A 22,902-nucleotide genomic window follows, 5' to 3' on the forward strand; every position below is an offset into this window, starting at 1 on the left:
AAAGGCATGTGGGAGACTCCCCAAACATATGGAAGAAGGTACTCTGGTCAGATGAGACTAAAATTAAGCTTTTTGGCCATCAAGGAAAACACTATGTCTGGCGCAAACCCAACACCTCTCATCACCCCGAGAACACCATCCCCACAGTGAAGCATGGTGGTGGCAGCATCATGCTGTGGGGATGTTTTTCATTGGCAGGGACTGGGAAACTGGTCAGAATTGAATGAATGATGGATGGCGCTAAATACAGGGAAATTCTTGAGGGAAACCTGTTTCAGTCTTCCATAGATTTGAGACTGGGACGGAGGTTCACCTTCCAGCAGGACAATGACCCTAAGCATACTGCTAAAGCAACACTCGAGTGGTTTAAGGGGCAACATTTAAATGTCTTGGAATGGCCTAGTCAAAGCCCAGACCTCAATCCAATTGAGAATCTGTGGTATGACTATGATTGCTGTACACCAGCGGAACCCATCCAGCTTGAAGGAGCTGGAGCAGTTTTGCCTTGAAGAATGGGGAAAAATCCCAGTGGCTAGATGTGCCAAGCTTATAGAGACATACCCCAAGAGACTTGCAGCTGTAATTGCAGCAAAAGGTGGCTCTACAAAGTAGGTGAATAGTTATGCACGCTCAAGTTTTCAGTTTTTTTAAAATGATTTCTTGTTAGTTTCACACACAAAAAATATTTTGCATCTTAAAAGTGGTAGGCATGTTGTGTAAATCAAATGATACAACCCCCCCAAAAAAATCAATTTTAATTCCAGGTTGTAAGGCAACAAAATAGGAAAAATGCCAAGGGGGGTGAATACTTTCGCAAGCCACTGTATATGATCATCTCCTGTTACCTTTTTAAATGGATTAGGGTAGATCTGCTGCATGTCCATCTCTCACTAGCACCATCATGGCTTCCATTTAATATCACTTCAGGTCCATGCAGGAAATTGCAGTTGGCGACAGTGATCTGGTGTTAATATAGTCTGTGTTCCTGTGAACGACAGAAAGTGATTTCCTGGAAAGTGGTCCTGCCTGTCAGTCTGGTTGCGTCACAAATTGCACCCTATTCCCTGGTTAAAAGTAGTGCCCTGTATCGGGGAATAATAAAACATATTTTTAAAAAATGGGACGCAGGCTGTCTGTAATGATTGACCGCAACATGACCTGTTACTGTCTGTCAGAATGTGTGAAAATGGTTAACTTTAATCTCTTCAGATTAGACTGGAGGGATTAAACACACTATATTACACTGGGTTGGTGTTGAGAGGGAAGGACAGAGATGAGAAGGGAAGGGACTCTTGTGGAGGGGATTCCTGTTCTGAGGTGATGCCAGGAGAGAATGCGCTCCATGCAGGGATGGGTAGCTTCAGTCCTCGGAGTGTTGTTGGTTCTGTTTGATGTAGACCCGATCTGTGCAAAAGAGAGAACCACAGACAGTTCCACAGTGTTAGCTAGCGCTAGTGTTCATGTTTCTCTCCGTTCTTCCTTCTTCATGGGAAACATCAGACTCACTATTTATACCGGGCTGCTAATCACACATTAACTAATGATATCTCAATGTGTTGAATAATTATCTCTCTCTCTCCTTCTCCCCTCTCTATCTCTCTCTCTCTTTCTCTCTCTCTCTCTCCTTCTCCCCCCCCCCCTCTCTCTCTCTCTCTCGCTCTCTCTCTCTCTCTCTCTCTCTCTCTCTCTCTCTCTCTCTCTCTCTTCTCCCCCTCTCTCTCTCTCTCTCTCTCTCTCTCCCTCTCCCCCACTCTCTTTCCTCTCTCTCTCTCTCTCTCTCTCTCTCTCCCCTCTCTCTCTCTCTCTCCTTCTCCCCTCTCTCTCTCTCTCTCTCTCTCTCTCTCTCTCTCTCTCTCTCTCCCCTCTCTCTCTCCTTCTCCCCTCTCTTTCTCTCTCTCCTTCTCCCCTCTCTTTCTCTCTCTCTCTCTCTCTCTCCTTCTCCCCTCTCTCACTCTCCCCTCTCTCTCCTTCTCCTCTCTCTCTCTCTCTCTCTCTCTCATTCTCTCCTCTCTCTCCTTCTCCTCTCTCTCTCTCTTTCTCCCCTCTCTCGCTCTCCTCTCTTTCTCTCCCATCTCCCCTCTTCTGTCCCTCGCTCTTCTCTCTCCTCTCTATACCTCTCTTTCTCTCCCCCCTCTCCCTCTCTCTTCTCTCTCGCTCCCCCCCTCTCTCTCTCCCTCTCTCTCTCTCTCTCTCTCTCTACCTCGCTCTCTAACATATAATCTCTTCTCTCTCTCTCTCTCTCCTTCAGCCTCCAGCCAAATTCCTCCTACCAGAGATGAACATATCAGACTATGGGAAGAAGTGTGTAGTGATCGACTTGGATGAGACATTGGTACACAGCTCATTCAAGGTAAAAAAAAATTAAACCCTGGTAGGCTGGGTATTATCAATGTACAGTTTTCATGTCTTATGTTAGATTATTGCTTCAAAACCCTCTGAGACCATAAAGTCGAACTTGGTACTCGGCTCGTTCAAGGTGAAAAGCCTCTAACTTTTGTTGCCAAGCTGGGGGGGGAAAAATGTGCACTACATATTGTGCTCTTTTATCGCGTGTGTAATGATGTCCGATAAGAAAAAGGGTAGGGGTTAGATGTTTAGTAACTTCTTTGTTGTTGTAATGTTGGCAAACAGATGATTCCCACTTTTTAATTCTCCCCTCATCAGCCTTTCTAGTATGTTGAATGAGGCTTATCTTGCCTTTTGTCATAATGTAGACACTTAGCCTACATGGTGTAGAACTGTGTCATGTTTACTTTCAGTTCCCCGAGATCTGCTTCTCTCATTCCGTTCATTGGCATCATGAAGGCATACACACACACTACAAACGGTGTGTTTGCAAAGCACTTAGTTCTGAGCCATTAACCGAAATGTCGGTTATTTTTCAGGTTTCTAAACAACTAATTGACAGACTTCCGTTTCGATTATTTAAAATCAAATGTATTTATTTTTCTTCTGAGAGCTCAATGTGCACATTGCAGATTTTCTCTAGAGATGAATCAGATCAAGCCTGAACTGTGCGATTTAGTAGGGTGTTGTAGTTTCCAACAGGCCAATATTCTACATAGTTTAGCGCATTAAAACATGGTAATTAACTACAATGACCACAATCCATTGCACATCTACTTGTCCGTTCTGTGTTGTTTGTTTTTACCACCTGCTACAGAAGAGAGTAGAATGCGTGATCGTCAGGTGATGTAGAGAGCAGCTGTTCCTACACAAGGTATCTCTACCTGAAAATACAAAAGTGATGGATATTTGGTATTCAGCAGTCATAAATGTATGCCTTATTTACTTTGAAGAACTACTAAATAGTGATTTTATCTGACAACATAGGCAGCAGCTCTATAGAGATGAGATGACTTGGAATGAAATAATGAAGTCATCAAATAAAACAAATGTAATATACACAACAACTGAAATATATATAAAGTGATGTGAATAATTGATGGTTAATAAGTGATAAGCAGTAATGGGCAGTCACTACCATCATGGGACTTTTATTAATTGTTTTTATTCTGTGTTGTTACAACATTCAAACCAAATAATTGAAACCGAAATTGAAAACCGTGATAATTTTTTTATTTATAATTGAACCGAACCGACCACAAAAAGCACTTATCTCTCATCACTTAAAGCAGTCTGAGCTGTAGATAAACAACACAGAGAGCGTCACCATTTACCTGTTCTGGAAAAAAAGTAATTTAAAGGTAGCTACTAGTTAGTGCACTGACAGGTAGATAAGGAGACTCAGAAAAGTATCCTCTTAGATCCATGCAAATGGCTTTCGGTCACAGTAGAGACTGTTCTGTCCCATGTTAGAGAGTCAACAGCAGTAGAGACTGTTCTGTCTCATGTTATAGAGTCAAACAGCAGTAGAGACTGTTCTGTCCCATGTTAGAGAGTCAACCGCAGTAGAGACTGTTCTGTCCCATGTTATAGAGTCAAACAGCAGTAGAGACTGTTCTGTCTCATGTTATAGAGTCAACAGCAGTAGAGACTGTTCTGTCCCATGTTAGAGAGTCAACAGCAGTAGAGACTGTTCTGTCCCATGTTAGAGAGTCAACAGCAGTAGAGACTGTTCTGTCTCATGTTATAGAGTCAAACAGCAGTAGAGACTGTTCTGTCCCATGTTAGAGAGTCAACAGCAGTAGAGACTGTTCTGTCCCATGTTAGAGAGTCAACAGCAGTAGAGACTGTTCTGTCCCATGTTAGAGAGTCAACCGCAGTAGAGACTGTTCTGTCCCATGTTAGAGAGTCAACAGCAGTAGAGACTGTTCTGTCCCATGTTAGAGTCAACAGCAGTAGAGACTGTTCTGTCCCATGTTAGAGAGTCAACCGCAGTAGAGACTGTTCTGTCCCATGTTAGAGAGTCAACAGCAGTAGAGACTGTTCTGTCCCATGTTAGAGAGTCAACCGCAGTAGAGACTGTTCTGTCCCATGTTAGAGAGTCAACAGCAGTAGAGACTGTTCTGTCCCATGTTAGAGAGTCAACCGCAGTAGCGACTGTTCTGTCCCATGTTAGAGAGTCAACCGCAGTAGAGACTGTTCTGTCCCATGTTAGAGAGTCAACAGCAGTAGAGACTGTTCTGTCCCATGTTAGAGAGTCAACCGCAGTAGCGACTGTTCTGTCCCATGTTAGAGAGTCAACCGCAGTAGAGACTGTTCTGTCCCATGTTAGAGTCAACAGCAGTAGAGACTGTTCTGTCCCATGTTAGAGAGTCAACCGCAGTAGCGACTGTTCTGTCCCATGTTAGAGAGTCAACCGCAGTAGCGACTGTTCTGTCCCATGTTAGAGAGTCAACCGCAGTAGAGACTGTTCTGTCCCATGTTAGAGAGTCAACCGCAGTAGCGACTGTTCTGTCCCATGTTAGAGAGTCAACCGCAGTAGAGACTGTTCTGTCCCATGTTAGAGAGTCAACAGCAGTAGAGACTGTTCTGTCCCATGTTAGAGAGTCAACCGCAGTAGCGACTGTTCTGTCCCATGTTAGAGAGTCAACCGCAGTAGCGACTGTTCTGTCCCATGTTAGAGAGTCAACCGCAGTAGCGACTGTTCTGTCCCATGTTAGAGAGTCAACCGCAGTAGAGACTGTTCTGTCCCATGTTAGAGAGTCAACCGCAGTAGAGACTGTTCTGTCCCATGTTAGAGAGTCAACAGCAGTAGAGACTGTTCTGTCCCATGTTAGAGAGTCAACCGCAGTAGAGACTGTTCTGTCCCATGTTAGAGAGTCAACCGCAGTAGAGACTGTTCTGTCCCATGTTAGAGAGTCAACCGCAGTAGAGACTGTTCTGTCCCATGTTAGAGAGTCAACCGCAGTAGAGACTGTTCTGTCCCATGTTAGAGAGTCAACAGCAGTAGAGACTGTTCTGTCCCATGTTAGAGAGTCAACCGCAGTAGAGACTGTTCTGTCCCATGTTAGAGAGTCAACCGCAGTAGAGACTGTTCTGTCCCATGTTAGAGAGTCAACCGCAGTAGAGACTGTTCTGTCCCATGTTAGAGAGTCAACAGCAGTAGAGACTGTTCTGTCCCATGTTAGAGAGTCAACCGCAGTAGCGACTGTTCTGTCCCATGTTAGAGAGTCAACCGCAGTAGAGACTGTTCTGTCCCATGTTAGAGAGTCAACAGCAGTAGAGACTGTTCTGTCCCATGTTAGAGAGTCAACAGCAGTAGAGACTGTTCTGTCCCATGTTAGAGAGTCAACAGCAGTAGAGACTGTTCTGTCCCATGTTAGAGAGTCAACCGCAGTAGAGACTGTTCTGTCCCATGTTAGAGAGTCAACAGCAGTAGAGACTGTTCTGTCCCATGTTAGAGAGTCAACAGCAGTAGAGACTGTTCTGTCCCATGTTAGAGAGTCAACCGCAGTAGAGACTGTTCTGTCCCATGTTAGAGAGTCAACAGCAGTAGCGACTGTTCTGTCCCATGTTAGAGTCAACAGCAGTAGAGACTGTTCTGTCCCATGTTAGAGAGTCAACAGCAGTAGAGACTGTTCTGTCCCATATTAAGAGTCAACAGCAGTAGAGACTGTTCTGTCCCATGTTAGAGAGTCAACAGCAGTAGAGACTGTTCTGTCCCATGTAGAGACTGTTCTGTCCCATGTTAGAGAGTCAACAGCAGTAGAGACTGTTCTGTCCCATGTTAGAGAGTCAACCGCAGTAGACACTGTTCTGTCCCATGTTAGAGTCAACCGCAGTAGAGACTGTTCTGTCCCATGTTAGAGACTGTTGACTAACGGTGACCTTGCTTGGCCTCTGGTGTCATTAACCAGAATATCTCTCTCGTAATCCCCCTCTGCTCCCCCCCCCCCCTCTTTTACTTGGTCCAAGTTTTCTCTCTCTCTCGTTCTCTCTCTCTCTCTGTCCTATAGTTTGGTAGAAAGAAAGGCAGAGAGAAAAGGAGGTGGAGAAAGGGAAAGGGAGATTTGTTTTGGCAGAAAAATGGAAGGAGGAGGAGGATAATTAAAGGAGAAGATGAGTTTTCCTTTCTCGAAGGCGACTGAATGGGTGTGTTAGCCTACATCTATGGAACAGTACAAGGTCTCCCCCTGCTGTGTGACTGTTGCATTGCACAGCTGTGTGAACGGTTTCTGGGACACACTGGCTAACACGTTGTGTTTATCTCTCCTCTCTACAGCCCATTAGCAATGCTGACTTCATAGTCCCAGTGGAGATAGATGGAACAGTTCATCAGGTACTGTGGGATCACTACTCTGTCTTAATTCACTTTTTAAAGCAACTGGTTATTTGATTATGTACACTGGAATCATTAGTGTCTCCAACAGTGTTGTCCGAAATGACCCGTTTTGCTTTTATAGAAGCCAAATTAAAAAAGTTATATTTTCACACAAGTCTTTCAAAACCCCGACCAAATGTTCCACTGTTGCTCCCAGTTCCTCTGAGCTGAACTCCTTCAGAAGAAGAAGAGGAGGAGAGAGGTCGTGACCCAGTTCAAGTAATCCAGGATAGGCTGTGTGTATCCTGGTTGGCCTATCCATGATTACTTGTACTGGGTGTCGGCTACTGCTACTGGTCTGGGAAAGAGAAGAGGATGGCTGTCTGTTTGATTTAATGTGTGTGTGTGATCAGTGCTTGTTGTAATTCTGACTCTGGTTTCAGGTGTATGATCCTATATAAATCACTGGTTGTAGGTGTAATAGTATGGCATTGGTTGAAGCTCAATGTTTAATTCAAATCTCCCTACCATCATATCTAAGCCAATCTGACAGCAATGTGGATTTTTAAAAAATCTCAAAGTTGATTGGCAAATTTTTATCGGATTGGAGGTACACAACACACTCCCTGCCTCTCGTCATGAGCTGTCCGGCCATTACCGAGAACCACATACCGGATTTTTAACAGGGTTGTTATTTCTTGCCCCAACCTAACTCAATATTTAGGTGTCGGATAAGAACGAGACCACAGCGTCCATAAAGTGACCATTAGACTTGCCATCTTTCGGACTGAATAAAGTTTGTAGGGGCAATAGTTTTGATTTAAATGTATAATTTATCACTCAAGTGCTTATTTCTGGCCATTAAGAACCAACAATGGGCTACCTTTTTGTAGATTTTCTGACAACGCTAACATATTTTCAGCCAAATCTCAGAGTTCTGAAACCGGACCAAAGCACTTGGGTTGCGCAGCAACAGTGCTAGTAGCTAGCTAACGCCAGTCGGATGAGAGGCAAGGTACAAGCAAAGGAAGCTAGCTATATTCTGCTATGGAAAGTTTTTTCACATGGCTGAAGTCATCTGTGTAAACTGTTGGCCTTGACACTTGCGTGTAATCAGAGCACAAACAAATAAGCACAAATAAGATAGCGAACGTCCTTGGCTGCTATTGGCAGTTAGCTAGCCAACTAAGGTTAGCAAGTAATGTAAGCTACAAGCCATTTTCAAATCGCAGACCATCAAGAAATCTGCGTTTTAAACCCATTCACCTGTGTTTTATATGGAAAGTCAACAGTGTGTTTTTGCTTCAATAGAGTGATTAGGGGCGTGGAACTATAATTTTCCTTATCAAAAGATATATTAGTGCAACACATTCGGCCGAAAATAGCTTGGTATTCATCAGATGACAACAGAAGTGCAACTCTATTTGGCTAGCAGCCACACAAGTAAATGAGCTTACAATGATAAAGCAAGGTATTTTTTTACAAAAACAATTCATGGCCATCAATCTTTCTAATGTTTATTATAGAAAGTATGTAGCCAGCTACATTTCCTAATGTTTTGCTTGAAGTTAATCCGAGAGAGTCTGCGGATAGAATGCCCGTTCGTGAATTCTCATCCAAGTGGAGAAGTGCAATTTAAGTACAAAATTAGTCTGATGCCAAGCAGAAATTACAATAAGAAGCATTTTAGATATATGTTTAAACGCAGCAAGATATTTCTACATAAATAAATAATAATCTGTGACCCCTGGTTTAGCAATGTAGCTAGCTAACTTTACAGCCCTTATCTTATGCGTTGATTCAGTACGCTCCCTCCTCTGTCAATGACATTTTCTTAAAAATTTTTACATTTTACATTTTAGTCATTTAGCAGACGCTCTTATCCAGAGCGACTTACAGTTAGTGAGTGCATACATTTTTATTTATTTTTCATACTGGAATCGAACCCACAACCCTGGCGTTGCAAATGCCATGCTCTACCAACTGAGCTACATCCCTGTTGTATTCGGCGCATGTGACAAATACAATTTGATTTGATTTGATTTGCTCCGGCACTCCCAGCATCAACTGGACAGGGTGACAGAAAACAACACAAACTATTGATGGAGTTTTTAAATATAACCCAGTATGAATTTCCTTGTTTTGCCTACATGTGGGAGTTTGCTTTGCATACAGTATGCAGTTCCGTCTAAGGTCAAGGGATTTAATATTTGTATATCTGAGAATATGTGTGTATACCGAGCATACAATGGTGTTGGCCATAACAGGCGTGTGTTGTGTTGACCTGAGTGAAGGCCAGGTGCAGGATGGTCTCAGAGGCCAGGGCCTGTAGGTGGCGCTGTCTGGCCAGAGCCTGCAGCAGGAGAGCAAGGGCTGTGGCAACACCTGACGACTCTCAATGCAACTCTGCAGTGGCCAGCATCACCCTGATGATCATGTGCTCTGACTGATTAACACAGTGTCAAGTTAGTTTTCAATGTGTTCCCGAAAAACTGAATTCGCCATCCAAGTAAAAAGTAGCCAGGGGGTGCGGGTGCACCCAGGTTAAATAACACCACCATCATAACACCACCATCATTGCTTGCGCGACCTTTGCGCAGTCAATAGAAAATACCATGCTTGCTAACTTGGTTAGCTATGTGACTATTTTCAACACATCAGCTGTTTTCGACAACAACAAAAAAACATTTTTTTTACCAAGCAAGATAAATAAATGTTCAATCAGTACTGAGTGAGGCCAACACAAGTTTCCTGTCATCACCAAGGCTGTCCATTTGAAATAGTGTGAAGATTAATGCATTCATGACAGGGTTTGTAGCGTAAGCGTAAACGTCACCACCATGGGATCTGAAGGTCCTGGGTTCGCTTCATGGAGGAGACATTTTGACCATTCTTTCGTGTGTAGTTTTTGTAGCTGGTGCAGAACACAGAACAGTTTGTGTCACTTCATGCCTTGCTTGCTCTCTAAGCCACATAATGTGACAGTCAATAATGTATGTAAATTGTTAATGGGTTGGCTACATGTTGATTATTGGTGTATTTTCCAGGAGCTTGCTCGATTGTCTTGTTAAAAGAGATCAGGGAAGTTTTTTTTGCCAGTTTACTCCATATTGGCTTAAATGGGTTTCTGGTTTTTCTATTATAATGTTATGTTGTATTATAATGTTATGTTGTATTATAATGTTGTATAAAAGGTTGTCTAATCACCTTCCGGTGTAAAATAACATGGAAATTAGGTTTTTACACCGGAATGTGATTAGGCTGTTTGAGAAAGTTTGAATCCTAAGCAACCTGCACACACATTGTTTGAAGTGCAATAGACCAACATAGCTACTGTTGTAGGTCAATGCTGTTTGCTGGAAAACCTTGGTAGAGCATGGGTGGAGTAGGCATTGTGGTGTTAGTGAATTTCCTTTCTTTTTCTGCTTCAGACCAATGCCTGCTTCTCACATAAAACAGTTTATTTTTATTTTTAATGATCCTATATAAATCTGTGGTTGCAGGTGTACGTGCTGAAGAGACCTCATGTGGATGAGTTCCTGCAGAAGATGGGAGAGCTGTTTGAATGCGTTCTCTTCACGGCTAGTCTCGCAAAGGTACTTTCAACAACTCTTATCCTTTGTCACTTGTCTGACATACTCTAGTAGTGCACTATAGGGAATAGGGTACATACTCTAGTAGTGCACTATAAGGAATAGGGTACATACTCTAGTAGTGCACTATAGGGAATAGGGTACATACTCTAGTAGTGCACTATAGGGAATAGGGTACATACTCTAGTAGTGCACTATAGGGAATAGGGTACATACTCTACAGTGGGGAGAACAAGTATTTGATACACTGCCGATTTTGCAGGTTTTCCTACTTACAAAGCATGTAGAGGTCTTTAATTTTTATCATAGGTACACTTCAACTGTGAGACGGAATCTAAAACAAAAATCCGGAAAATCACATTGTATGATTTTTAAGTAATTCATTTGCATTTTATTGCATGACATAAGTATTTGATCACCTACCAACCAGTAAGAATTCCGGCTCTCACAGACATGTTAGTTTTTCTTTAAGAAGCCCTCCTGTTCTCCACTCATTACCTGTATTAACTGCACCTGGTCAAGCCAGCGCATGTCCAGGCCCGTCTGAAGTTTGCCAATGATCATCTGGATGATCCAGAGGAGGAATGGGAGAAGGTCATGTGGTCTGATGAGACAAAAATAGAGCTTTTTGGTCTAAACTCCACTCGCTATGTTTGGAGGAAGAAGAAGGATGAGTACAACTCCAAGAACACCATCCCAACCGTGAAGCATGGAGGTGGAAACATCATTCTTTGGGGATGCTTTTCTGCAAAGGGGACAGGACAACTGCACCGTATTGAGGGGAGGATGGATGGGGCCATGTATCGCGAGATCTTGGCCAACAACCTCCTTCCCTCAGTAAGGGCATTGAAGATGGGTCGTGGCTGGGTCTTCCAGCATGACAACGACCCGAAACACACAGCCAGGGCAACTAAGGAGTGGCTCCATAAGAAGCATCTCAAGGTCCTGGAGTGGCCTAGCCAGTCTCCAGACCTGAACCCAATAGAAAATCTTTGGAGGGAGCTGAAAGTCCGTATTGCCCAGCGACAGCCCCGAAACCTGAAGGATCTGGAGAAGGTCTGTATGGAGGAGTGGGCCAAAATCCCTGCTGCAGTGTGTGCAAACCTGGTCAAGACCTACAGGAAACGTATGATCTCTGTAATTGCAAACAAAGGTTTCTGTACCAAATATTAAGTTCTGCTTTTCTGATGTATCAAATACTTATGTCATGCAATAAAATACAAATGAATTACTTAAAAATCATACAATGTGATTTTCTTAATTTTTGTTTTAGATTCCGTCTCTCACAGTTGAAGTGTACCTATGATACAAATTACAGACCTCTACATGCTTTGTAAGTAGGAAAACCTGCAAAATCGGCAGTGTATCAAATACGTGTTCTCCCCACTGTAGTAGTGCACTGTAGGGAATAGGGTACCATTTGGGACAGGCTCCATGGCTCTTCATCACCAGTCTGTTCTCATTGTTTTAGTTTCTGTTTCTTCTGCTCCCCTGTCTTCCTTCCCTCCCCCTGTCTTCCTTCCCTCCCCCTGTCTTCCTCCCCTCCCCCCTGTCTTCCTCCCCTCCCCCCTGTCTTCCTTCCCTCCCCCTGTCTTCCTTCCCTCCCCCTGTCTTCCTTCCCTCCCCCTGTCTTCCTCCCCTCCCCCCTGTCTTCCTTCCCTCCCCCCGTCTTCCTTCCCTCCCCCCGTCTTCCTTCCCTCCCCCCGTCTTCCTTCCCTCCCCCCGTCTTCCTTCCCTCCCCCTGTCTTCCTCCCCTCCCCCCTGTCTTCCTTCCCTCCCCCGTCTTCCTTCCCTCCCCCCGTCTTCCTTCCCTCCCCCTGTCTTCCTCCCCTCCCCCTGTCTTCCTTCCCTCCCCCTGTCTTCCTTCCCTCCCCCTGTCTTCCTCCCCTCCCCCTGTCTTCCTTCCCTCCCCCTGTCTTCCTTCCCTCCCCCTGTCTTCCTCCCCTCCCCCCAGTCTTCCTCCCCTCCCCCTGTCTTCCTTCCCTCCCCCTGTCTTCCTTCCCTCCCCCTGTCTTCCTTCCCTCCCCCTGTCTTCCTTCCCTCCCCCTGTCTTCCTTCCCTCCCCCCGTCTTCCTTCCCTCCCCCTGTCTTCCTTCCCTCCCCCTGTCTTCCTTCCCTCCCCCTGTCTTCCTTCTCTCCCCCTGTCTTCCTTCCCTCCCCCTGTCTTCCTTCCCTCCCCCTGTCTTCCTTCCCTCCCCCTGTCTTCCTTCCCTCCCCCTGTCTTCCTTCTCTCCCCCTGTCTTCCTTCCCTCCCCCTGTCTTCTGTCCCTCCCCCTGTCTTCTGTCCCTCCCCCTGTCTTCCTTACCTCCCCCCGTCTTCCTTCCCTCCCCCTGTCTTCTGTCCCTCCCCCTGTCTTCCTTCCCTCCCCCCGTCTTCCTTCCCTCCCCCCGTCTTCCTTCCCTCCCCCCGTCTTCCTTCCCTCCCCCCGTCTTCCTTCCCTCCCCCCGTCTTCCTTCCCTCCCCCTGTCTTCCTTCCCTCCCCCTGTCTTCTGTCCCTCCCCCTGTCTTCCTTCCCTCCCCCCGTCTTCCTTCCCTCCCCCCGTCTTCCTTCCCTCCCCCTGTCTTCTGTCCCTCCCCCCGTCTTCCTTCCCTCCCCCCGTCTTCCTTCCCTCCCCCGTCTTCCTTCCCTCCCCCTGTCTTCCTTCCCTCCCCCTGTCTTCCTTCTCTCCCCCTGTCTTCCTTCCCTCCCCCTGTCTTCTTTCCCTCCCCCCGTCTTCCTTCCCTCCCCCCGTCTTCCTTCCCTCCCCCGTCTTCCTTTCCTCCCCCTGTCTTCCTTCTCTCCCCCTGTCTTCCTTCCCTCCCCCTGTCTTCCTTCCCTCCCCCTGTCTTCCTTCCCTCCCCCTGTCTTCCTTCCCTCCCCCTGTCTTCCTTCTCTCCCCCTGTCTTCCTTCCCTCCCCCTGTCTTCTGTCCCTCCCCCTGTCTTCTGTCCCTCCCCCTGTCTTCCTTACCTCCCCCCGTCTTCCTTCCCTCCCCCTGTCTTCTGTCCCTCCCCCTGTCTTCCTTCCCTCCCCCTGTCTTCCTTCCCTCCCCCCGTCTTCCTTCCCTCCCCCCGTCTTCCTTCCCTCCCCCCGTCTTCCTTCCCTCCCCCCGTCTTCCTTCCCTCCCCCCGTCTTCCTTCCCTCCCCCCGTCTTCCTTCCCTCCCCCCGTCTTCCTTCCCTCCCCCTGTCTTCCGTCCCTCCCCCTGTCTTCCTTCCCTCCCCCTGTCTTCTTTCCCTCCCCCCGTCTTCCTTCCCTCCCCCCGTCTTCCTTCCCTCCCCCCGTCTTCCGTCCCTCCCCCTGTCTTCCTTCCCTCCCCCTGTCTTCCTTCCCTCCCCCCGTCTTCCTTCCCTCCCCCGTCTTCCTTCCCTCCCCCTGTCTTCCTTCCCTCCCCCTGTCTTCCTTCCCTCCCCCTGTCTTCTTTCCCTCCCCCCGTCTTCTTTCCCTCCCCCCGTCTTCCTTCCCTCCCCCGTCTTCCTTCCCTCCCCCCGTCTTCCTTCCCTCCCCCGTCTTCCTTTCCTCCCCCCGTCTTCCTTTCCTCCCCCCGTCTTCCTTCCCTCCCCCTGTCTTCCTTCCCTCCCCCCGTCTTCCTTCCCTCCCCCTGTCTTCCTTCCCTCCCCCTGTCTTCCTTCCCTCCCCCCGTCTTCCTTCCCTCCCCCTGTCTTCCTTCCCTCCCCCCGTCTTCCTTCCCTCCCCCCGTCTTCCTTCCCTCCCCCTGTCTTCTGTTCTTCCTGCGTTAATATCTTTATACCCCTCCTCTTGTTCAACTCTTTGAGCCGCTCTCCGTCTGTCTGTTAACCTCTAATGCATGATGGGCAAGTGTCCACTGTGTGGTAAATGAGCATCTCCCATTTTCAATGTGCCCTATCCCTCAGTAGTGGGATTTCACTGCATTACGGAGAATACCAACCAGCTGCATTAAATCAGGGGCGGCAGGTAGCTTAGTGGTTAAGAGCGTTGTGCCAGTAACCGAAAGGTCGCTGGTTCTAATCCCCGAGCCGACTAGGTGAAAAATCTGCCGATGTGCCCTTGAGCAAGGCACTTAACCCTAATTGCTCCTGTAAGTCGCTCTGGATAAGAACGTCTGCTAAATGACAAAAAAAAAAAAAAAAAAAAAGTAATATGTGCTAGTCTAGCCTGGGTACCGGTCTGTTTGTGCCATCATGCCACAGGTTTGGCAGCTGATAGTGCAACAGACTGGTACAGGCTAGTGGTAGTTGTACCACGCTAGCTTCAGAGCTTCCTGCTTCCATCTCTGTACAGTGTCCTCTTTGACTCTGTACGGTCTGACCTCTGATCTGTAACCTCTGACCCGTGTGTGTCCAGTATGCGGACCCTGTGGCGGATCTTCTGGACCAGTGGGGTGTGTTCCGAGCCCGTCTGTTCCGGGAGTCGTGTGTGTTTCACCGGGGGAACTACGTTAAAGACCTGAGTAGGCTGGGTAGAGAGCTCAGTAATGTCATCATACTGGACAACTCTCCTGCCTCCTACATCTTCCACCCCGAGAACGCTGTGAGTTCACTAGTTACGTGTGTGTGTGTGTGTGTGTAGAAGACAACTCTCCTGCCACTGGCCAAATGATCTTCCTTAAAAGCTCCTGACTTTGCCAGGTTTTGTTGTAGCAGCCCGGCTCTAACACGCGTGATTCTTCTAATCAGCTGCTGATCTGGACATTGATTACTTGAATCAGGTGTGTTAGTGCAGGCCTGGAACTAAAGCAGTACACCCCTGTAAGCCCAACTGTTTGAACCAGCATGTCCTGTCCTGTCCTGTCTGTCTGTCTCAGGTACCGGTCCAGTCGTGGTTTGATGATATGAGTGACACAGAGCTACAGGACCTGCTGCCTTTCTTTGAGGGGCTGAGCAGAGAGGAAGAGGTCTATGGTGTGTTGCAAGACCTCCGGGGAAGGTAGCGCCAGGATAACACCACCACCCTCCTTGTTGATCTCCCTCTCTCTCTCTCTCTCTCTCTCTCTCTCTCTCTGCCTCTTTAACGACACACCATCGCTCAGGCTCAGACAGATTTCCCAAACCTAGGGGGCGACCTGGATTCACACTGTGGACAGTAGTGGGTAACCCAACACCAAGCACCCCCAAAAACAGTACACCTCTCTCCGCTATGGTATCCTCTCCTGGAGGCTGTGGGCTCACTGTAGTCAAGGGTGGAGAATACTCCAACTCCCATGGAGCACGGTTGGCGGAACGAGGAAGCCCGACTGTGACATCATCGGTTAGAAGATGTGTATGGAGCGGCAGAATGCGTATCTGTTTGAGAGAGTCGACGCAAGGAAGAAACCCTAGTCTTGTATTGTGACACCGACTAAGAGGCGGAGTTGTCCGGGCAGAGAAGTGCTTACTTTTAACCAAAAATCTATATTTTGTGTGGAGATGTTTTTGTTGTGACGATAACCGATAAATTCAGTCTTGAGTATTAGGTCCTTGTAATGTTGCTATGCATCAGGCTGTTTCTGGTAGTTTGAAAGGACTGTGATTTAATTTGTTCCTTTTCTTACCGAATGAAGTGCCTTGTTTGAATGTGGTTATGAGGAGATATTTTGTACATGGCATATTTCCAGAATACTTCTTCAGTATTTTATTGAATTCTGTCTATACTTTAAAATGGAGAATGCTATTATTCTTTATAACAAAGCACTGTTGTTATTTTAGCGGGAGGTTATCATAAGAATGCTGGTTACATGTCTCCGTTATATTGGTTACATGTCTCCGTTATATTGGTTACATGTTTTTCCGTTATATTGGTTACATGTCTCTCCGTTATATTGGTTACATGTCTCCGTTATATTGGTTACATGTCTCTCCGTTATATTGGTTACATGTCTCCGTTATATTGGTTACATGTCTCTGTTATATTGGTTACATGTCTCTCCGTTATATTGGTTACATGTCTCTCCGTTATATTGGTTACATGTCTCCGTTATATTGGTTACATGTCTCCGTTATATTGGTTACATGTCTCCGTTATATTGGTTACATGTCTCCGTTATATTGGTTACATGTCTCTGTTATATTGGTTACATGTCTCCGTTATATTGGTTACATGTCTCCGTTATATTGGTTACATGTCTCCGTTATATTGGTTACATGTCTCCGTTATATTGGTTACATGTCTCCGTTATATTGGTTACATGTCTCTGTTATATTGGTTACATGTCTCCGTTATATTGGTTACATGTCTCCGTTATATTGGTTACATGTCTCTGTTATATTGGTTACATGTCTCTGTTATATTGGTTACATGTCTCTCCGTTATATTGGTTACATGTCTCTCCGTTATATTGGTTACATGTCTCCGTTATATTGGTTACATGTCTCCGTTATATTGGTTACATGTCTCCGTTATATTGGTTACATGTCTCTGTTATATTGGTTACATGTCTCCGTTATATTGGTTACATGTCTCTCCGTTATATTGGTTACATGTCTCCGTTATATTGGTTACATGTCTCCGTTATATTGGTTACATGTCTCTCCGTTATATTGGTTACATGTCTCTCCGTTATATTGGTTACATGTCTCTCCGTTATTATGGTTACATGTCTCCGTTATTATGGTTACATGTCTCCGTTATTATGGTTACATGTCTCCGTTATATTGGTTACATGTCTCTCCGTTATATTGGTTACATGTCTCTGTTATATTGGTTACATGTCTCTGTTATATTGGTTACATGTCTCCGTTATATTGGTTACATGTCTCTGTTATATTGGTTACGTCTCCGTTATATTGGTTACGTCTCTCCGTTATATTGGTTACATGTCTCCGTTATATTGGTTACATGTCTCCGTTATATTGGTTACATGTCTCTCCGTTATATTGGTTACATGTCTCTCCGTTATATTGGTTACATGTCTCTCCGTTATATTGGTTACATGTCTCTCCGTTATATTGGTTACATGTCTCTCCGTTATATTGGTTACATGTCTCTCCGTTATATTGGTTACATGTCTCTCCGTTATATTGGTTACATGTCTCTCCGTTATATTGGTTACATGTCTCTCCGTTATATTGGTTACATGTCTCTCCGTTATATTGGTTACATGTCTCTCCGTTATATTGGTTACATGTCTCCGTTATATTGGTTACATGTCTCTCCGTTATATTGGTTACATGTCTCTCCGTTATATTGGTTACATGTCTCTCCGTTATATTGGTTACATGTCTCTCCGTTATATTGGTTACATGTCTCTCCGTTATATTGGTTACATGTCTCTCCGTTATATTGGTTACATGTCTCTCCGTTATATTGGTTACATGTCTCTCCGTTATATTGGTTACATGTCTCCGTTATATTGGTTACATGTCTCTCCGTTATATTGGTTACATGTCTCTGTTATATTGGTTACATGTCTCCGTTATATTGGTTACATGTCTCTCCGTTATATTGGTTACATGTCTCTCCGTTATATTCAGTTTGCTTTTGCCACCATATAAAAGTGTTTTATTTTCTCTTTCTGTCTTCACAATACGGTAGAATAGTGCATTATTGTTAATTTGTTTTAAAAAGCAAAGGAATATGTAACTTTCTACATAGCAATTAGGCCGAATTTTGGAAAAACATCCCAAACCATAGTTGAATATGTGCCAACATTTTCCAATGTAATTCTTTATTCGTTTTTTGCCAAACATGATTTCAATTGTTAAAAATCTAAATAGGGGTCCGACTCAAAGTCTATTTTAAGGAGTTTCGCCAGTTAACGAATGGCATTCAGTTGTATGTTTTTAAGTGAATGGATCCTACTTTGTTAACAATCCATTTAATTATTTTAGTCTGCTAGTTTTTAACTAGCATGCAAGTCATCTTATTTTCTGCACACTGATTTTAAGTCTTGCAACAAACAAAACAAATATCCTACAGGAGGCAGTAACCCCTACCCATCTCCCCCGGTGGTACACTGTTGCCATGGTATCCCTCTCATTGTTTCCAGTGATCTGGGTTGCGTCCCAAACGGCACCCTATTCCATATTTAGTGCACTACTTTTGACCAGGGCCCATGGTCCAAAGTAGTGCACTACATCGGGATTAGTGTGTAATTTGGGACGCGGTCCTGGTGTTGTACAGTATTCTAATGGGTAGAGTGCCATGTTTCTCCTCACCGCAGTGCCTGACTTGAGTCCTGAGGACGGACACACACACACGGAAACAGTACTGTAACCATGGGCGATGACTTTCAGGACACTCAACCTGGGTCAGTGTTAGGGCAGAGTTTTTCCCCGTACCGTGTGACCTGATCAGGAAATACTCTGGCCCCTTTGTTATTGGCTATTACTAGGGCCTGAACTTGTGGCCAGAGTTTTTCCTGACGTATTCATTTATTTTAACAGGAAGTCCCATTGAGACCAAGGTCTCTTTCACAAGGGAGCCCTGTAAACACATACGTTACAAAATATAATACAAATACAACAATTACAAATACTTTCAAGAAAAACGGTCACATTCCTCAGCAAGGCGGTCCCCAATCCTGTTGTAGGGAACTCTGTAGGTTGTTCCATACATGAAATGCAAAGAAACTAAAAGCTGATTGACCTAACTCTGATCAGGTTAGGGAAAACTCCTGTCCCTCCCCCATCTCATTGTGTAGGAGTCTGGAACAGTGAATACAGGGTTCTGTTGCATCACTCTGGGCACTGCTAAAGGGACCGCAGGACTCCTTTGCATGGCAATAATGCCTTAAAGCAATTCTCAGTCATGAATCCCAAGGTATCTAGTCTAGCTATGACGTCATAGACAAGGAAGAAACGCAACGTCCCGACCAACGGTTAAAAGCAGTAGGGCGGTCACGTGATCACCTGCTGGGGTGTCGACGAACGGTGCGATTCGTTCGAGAAATGAAACAGAAAATGATGTTCTGTTCAGAGGCAGTAGGGGACAGTCACCCGCTGCTTTTAACGGTTGGCATGCTGTGTTTGGACCTTACGGCGACTATTGGTAGCTCCTATGGGGGTCATGGTGTGTACCACATTGTCAACCTGTGGTTGTTGGCATGGACATTTTAATAATAATGCTTGTGTATTATTGCTGATAATTGGGGTGTCATGCTTTCAAGATGTTACTTGGTTTTAATGCAATGAATACCCTTTAGTGTACGGTAATAGAAAGTGTTACTGGGTTTAACCTCTCTGACAAACTCTCTCTCTGAAACTGTTTTTCATATCATTGTGATGTTTTTCTAGTTACCCTTTTGTCAGTATTTGGTTTTGAAAAGTTGCTTTACCCATTTTTATCCAGCTGGTGTTTCATTAGTCTTCTCTCTCAGCACGGTAACGTCCCTCTCGCTCTGTCTTAGGTGATGACTAACACCTCTAGCGCACTTTGAGAAAACAGGTATTCGTGACAAATCTATTCAATTAAGTTTTCAATGAGGACTTTTTTTTTTTACCACACATACATGAAGACTATGTGTACGTATGACGTCAGATATCACACTGCACTCAGTCAAACTCTCACACACTCAGTCACACCTTACTCATTGTCTAAACACCAGTCTTCTCTGATTTCAACTCACGGGGAAGTTCAGTTGTTATTCTTTGTCGGGTTTTCTTGTTAAGCCACCTTTCTCTTCTAATTGGTTTACTTTTGAGTGTCCATGTTTTGTTTTCACGCTGTACTCCCCACACTATCAACATTTCTTTGCCATCTTTAAATTGTAATAAAATGTTAATCGCAACTCATACCTTCATACCGCATATTTATTTCAACCCCTACCAGCCCATACCGACCCCTACCAGCCCATACCAGCCCCCTACTAATCTATACCGTCAGGCATGACTTGTGATATTGATTTGTCAGTTGTGATTTAATCTATTGCCACACAGTTTTTAAAGCTAAAGTATGGCTACCAACGGTAAATTGTTTAATTGAAGCGAAAGGATCATCAGAGAAGACTGAAGTGACAGAGATCTGGGCCTGGATTTGGTGTCAGAGTACCTAGGATCAGGTCCCCCCTCTTGTTTAGGATTTAAAAGGTCAAACTGAGATCAGCACTCCTACTCTGAGACCGGAATACAGACCCTGTTGTGGCTCCATCCGAGTCTCTCAAACCCCAGCAGGTCGGAGAGGGACATTGCTGTACAGCGTATATTTTTACAGTATATTTCCTTCTTTGTCACAAAAAAAAAAAAAAAAAAAACATTTTTAAGAAAATAAAAAAAGGTGTCATGTTTTATTCATTTTTTAGCACTTTTTCCCTCAATTGGTGGATAAGCCCTTGGCAAGTTGAATCGGTTTCCTCTAGTGACAGATGCCTTATGAATGTACACTGAGTGTACAAAACATTATGAACACCTGCTCTTTCCATGACAGACTATCTAGGTGAACGCTACGATCCCTTATTGACGTCACTTGTTAAATCCACTTCAATCAGTGTAGATCACAGGAGGTTGGGGAGAACGGGCTCGTGGTAATGGCTGGAATGGTATCAGATACATCAAACGCATGGTTTCCATTCCATTTGCGCCGGTACCAGCCATTACTATGAGCCGTCCTCCCTTCGGCAGCCTCCACTGCTGTAGATGAAGGGGAGGAGACGGGTTTAAGAAGTAATTTTAAGCATTGAAATATGGATTGTGTAGGCCTGTTTGTGAATGGGCAAGACAAAAATATGTAAGAGCTTTCGAACGGTGTATTGTAATAGGCACTAGGCGCACCAGTTTGTGTCAAGAACTGCAACGCTGCTGAAGTTTTTCACGCTCAACCGTTTCCTGTGTGTATCAAGAATGGTCCACCACCCAAAGGTTATCCAGCCAACTTGATACAACTGGGAAGCATTGGAATCAACATGTGCCAGCATCCCTGTGGAACGGTTTTGACACCTTGTAGAGTCCGTACCCTGACTAGTTTGGGGGGGGGGATTACTACTAGTGTCAGTGGTGTCTGCCTCTACATCACCTAATACTTACATTACCCACGGACACAGGAAGTAATATAATATTTAATTCATTTGTAGTGTTCATTTCCCACCCTGCTCGTAAGTAGTACATATATTTAACTACTCATACTGTGAATTACTGACACCAATGGACAACGCAGACACAGACAATTCATTTTGTTCTCTTAATTGATCAGAGATCGCATATTCCCTGAACAAATTAAACATGTATATATTACTGTTGGTTGACATCACAGATACAATGTGGATCTTGATTCATAAAAAAAACTGTAAAAGCTGAAACATCTAAGTGCTTCTTTGTAAAAAAAGTATTTTCTCTGGTCTCTGTTTGTTGGTTTCAAATAGTGTTAATTCAATGAATTCTCCTAAAATTATCATTTGAATACCTTGATTTAAATAAACAGATTTTACAACACTGAAAATAAAATGGTGGACGTGAAAAGAGGCAGTAGAAAAAAAATACAACAATCCCAAATTAAAGTTGTTTAACACTATAATAATACCTAGCATACAAAAACTATGGTTTGCACAATCCCTGGGATGTGGTTTGATAAACTTGTTCATTTGTCACAATTCCCCAAAATACCTAAACAAAAAGCTCAAATGGAGTTCTACTGTTACAAATAATCGTATTGCCTATATGATAAACTAATTATAATTGTTTTACAAAAAAAGAAATGCCCAAGTAAAAACAACTAAAATCCGCAGCTGGATTCCGGAGTCGTGACGCAATAACGGAGGACGTCCTCTGGGCCCAGGCCAACCCCTAACCCCGCCTCCCTAGGGCCCAATCCCAGACATTTTACATTTACATTTTAGTCATTTAGCAGACGCTCTTATCAACGCTTTTTTTCATACAGACCAACCCTTAACCCCGCCTCCCTAGGGCCCAATCCCAGACCAACCCCTAGCCCCGCCTCCCTAGGGCCCAATCCCAGACCAACCCCTAGCCCCGCCTCCCTAGGGCCCAATCCCAAACCAACCCCTAGCCCCTCCTCCCTAGGGCCCAATCCCAAACCAACCCCTAGCCCCTCCTCCCTAGGGCCCTAATCCCAAACCAACCCCTAGCCCCTCCTCCCTAGGGCATTTACAGCTATCCAATCATTTCAAATCCACACTAGTGCCCTAGGGTGTAGTGGTATAGGGGCTGAAGGTCTGTTTGGGACTGGGCGATAGTCACAGTGGTCATTATGGCACATTCATACAGGGAGTGTGTTAGGCATCCATGATCATGATGTGTACGAACAGATTTGATGAGGGAAGGGGGTCTCCTTCTTTGTTGAGTAGAGGCACGTGTCTGTAACCTAAACAGAGAGAAGAGTCTCAGTCAATCAACAGTCAGTGTGTATAGTTAGAGAGAGAGAGAGAAAGAGAGGAACAAAGCTTTAATTGTGTACTGCCATTATGACAGAGACTGTTCTCTGTGTCAGAGAGGAGACAATACTTCCCTGTCATCTAGTCACACTGACAGGAAAAGCATAGCATGGGCTTTCAGTCTTGGTTGATTGAGAATCGTTTTCATCAAAACAAAGAACTAATGGTTGAGTTTGGACTTTTGAACGATGACTCTTGCCAGTGTATTAAAAAACAGAAGGAACTGTTAGGAGTGATTACCAACTCACCCATATCATCTGGCAAAGGGTATGACTACTAACTAATCTATAAACTAGTGAATAGCAGGGTATGAGTACTAACTAATCTATAAACTAGTGAATGGCAGGGTATGAGTACTAACTAATCTGTAAACTATTGAATGG

At 44.8% G+C, this 22,902-nt stretch overlaps 2 protein-coding genes across 4 annotated transcripts in view; one reads left to right on the forward strand and one right to left on the reverse strand.

The window, feature by feature from the left end:
- The window catches only part of LOC311099034 (CTD small phosphatase-like protein), a 53,421-nt gene extending 37,496 nt beyond the window's left edge, over positions 1-15,925 (forward strand). For both annotated transcript variants that reach the window (XM_084139634.1, XM_084139635.1), the window contains 5 exons: positions 2,249-2,350; positions 6,629-6,685; positions 10,171-10,263; positions 14,566-14,751; positions 15,026-15,925. In XM_084139634.1, the coding sequence (XP_083995760.1) occupies positions 2,249-2,350; positions 6,629-6,685; positions 10,171-10,263; positions 14,566-14,751; positions 15,026-15,151 (564 nt within the window). In that variant the 3' untranslated portion in view covers positions 15,152-15,925. The remainder of the gene's footprint in view (positions 1-2,248; positions 2,351-6,628; positions 6,686-10,170; positions 10,264-14,565; positions 14,752-15,025) is intronic.
- Positions 15,926-22,204: 6,279 nt separating this feature from the next.
- LOC311099030 (1-phosphatidylinositol 4,5-bisphosphate phosphodiesterase delta-1-like) overlaps positions 22,205-22,902 on the reverse strand; it is a 59,897-nt gene continuing 59,199 nt past the window's right edge. For both annotated transcript variants that reach the window (XM_084139630.1, XM_084139629.1), the window contains exon 16: positions 22,205-22,449. In XM_084139630.1, coding sequence (XP_083995756.1) covers positions 22,361-22,449 — 89 coding nt within the window. In that variant the 3' untranslated portion in view covers positions 22,205-22,360. The remainder of the gene's footprint in view (positions 22,450-22,902) is intronic.

The sequence above is a fragment of the Coregonus lavaretus genome (assembly GCF_964263955.1).
Source record: "Coregonus lavaretus genome assembly, chromosome: 23".
Classification (NCBI taxonomy): domain Eukaryota; kingdom Metazoa; phylum Chordata; class Actinopteri; order Salmoniformes; family Salmonidae; genus Coregonus; species Coregonus lavaretus.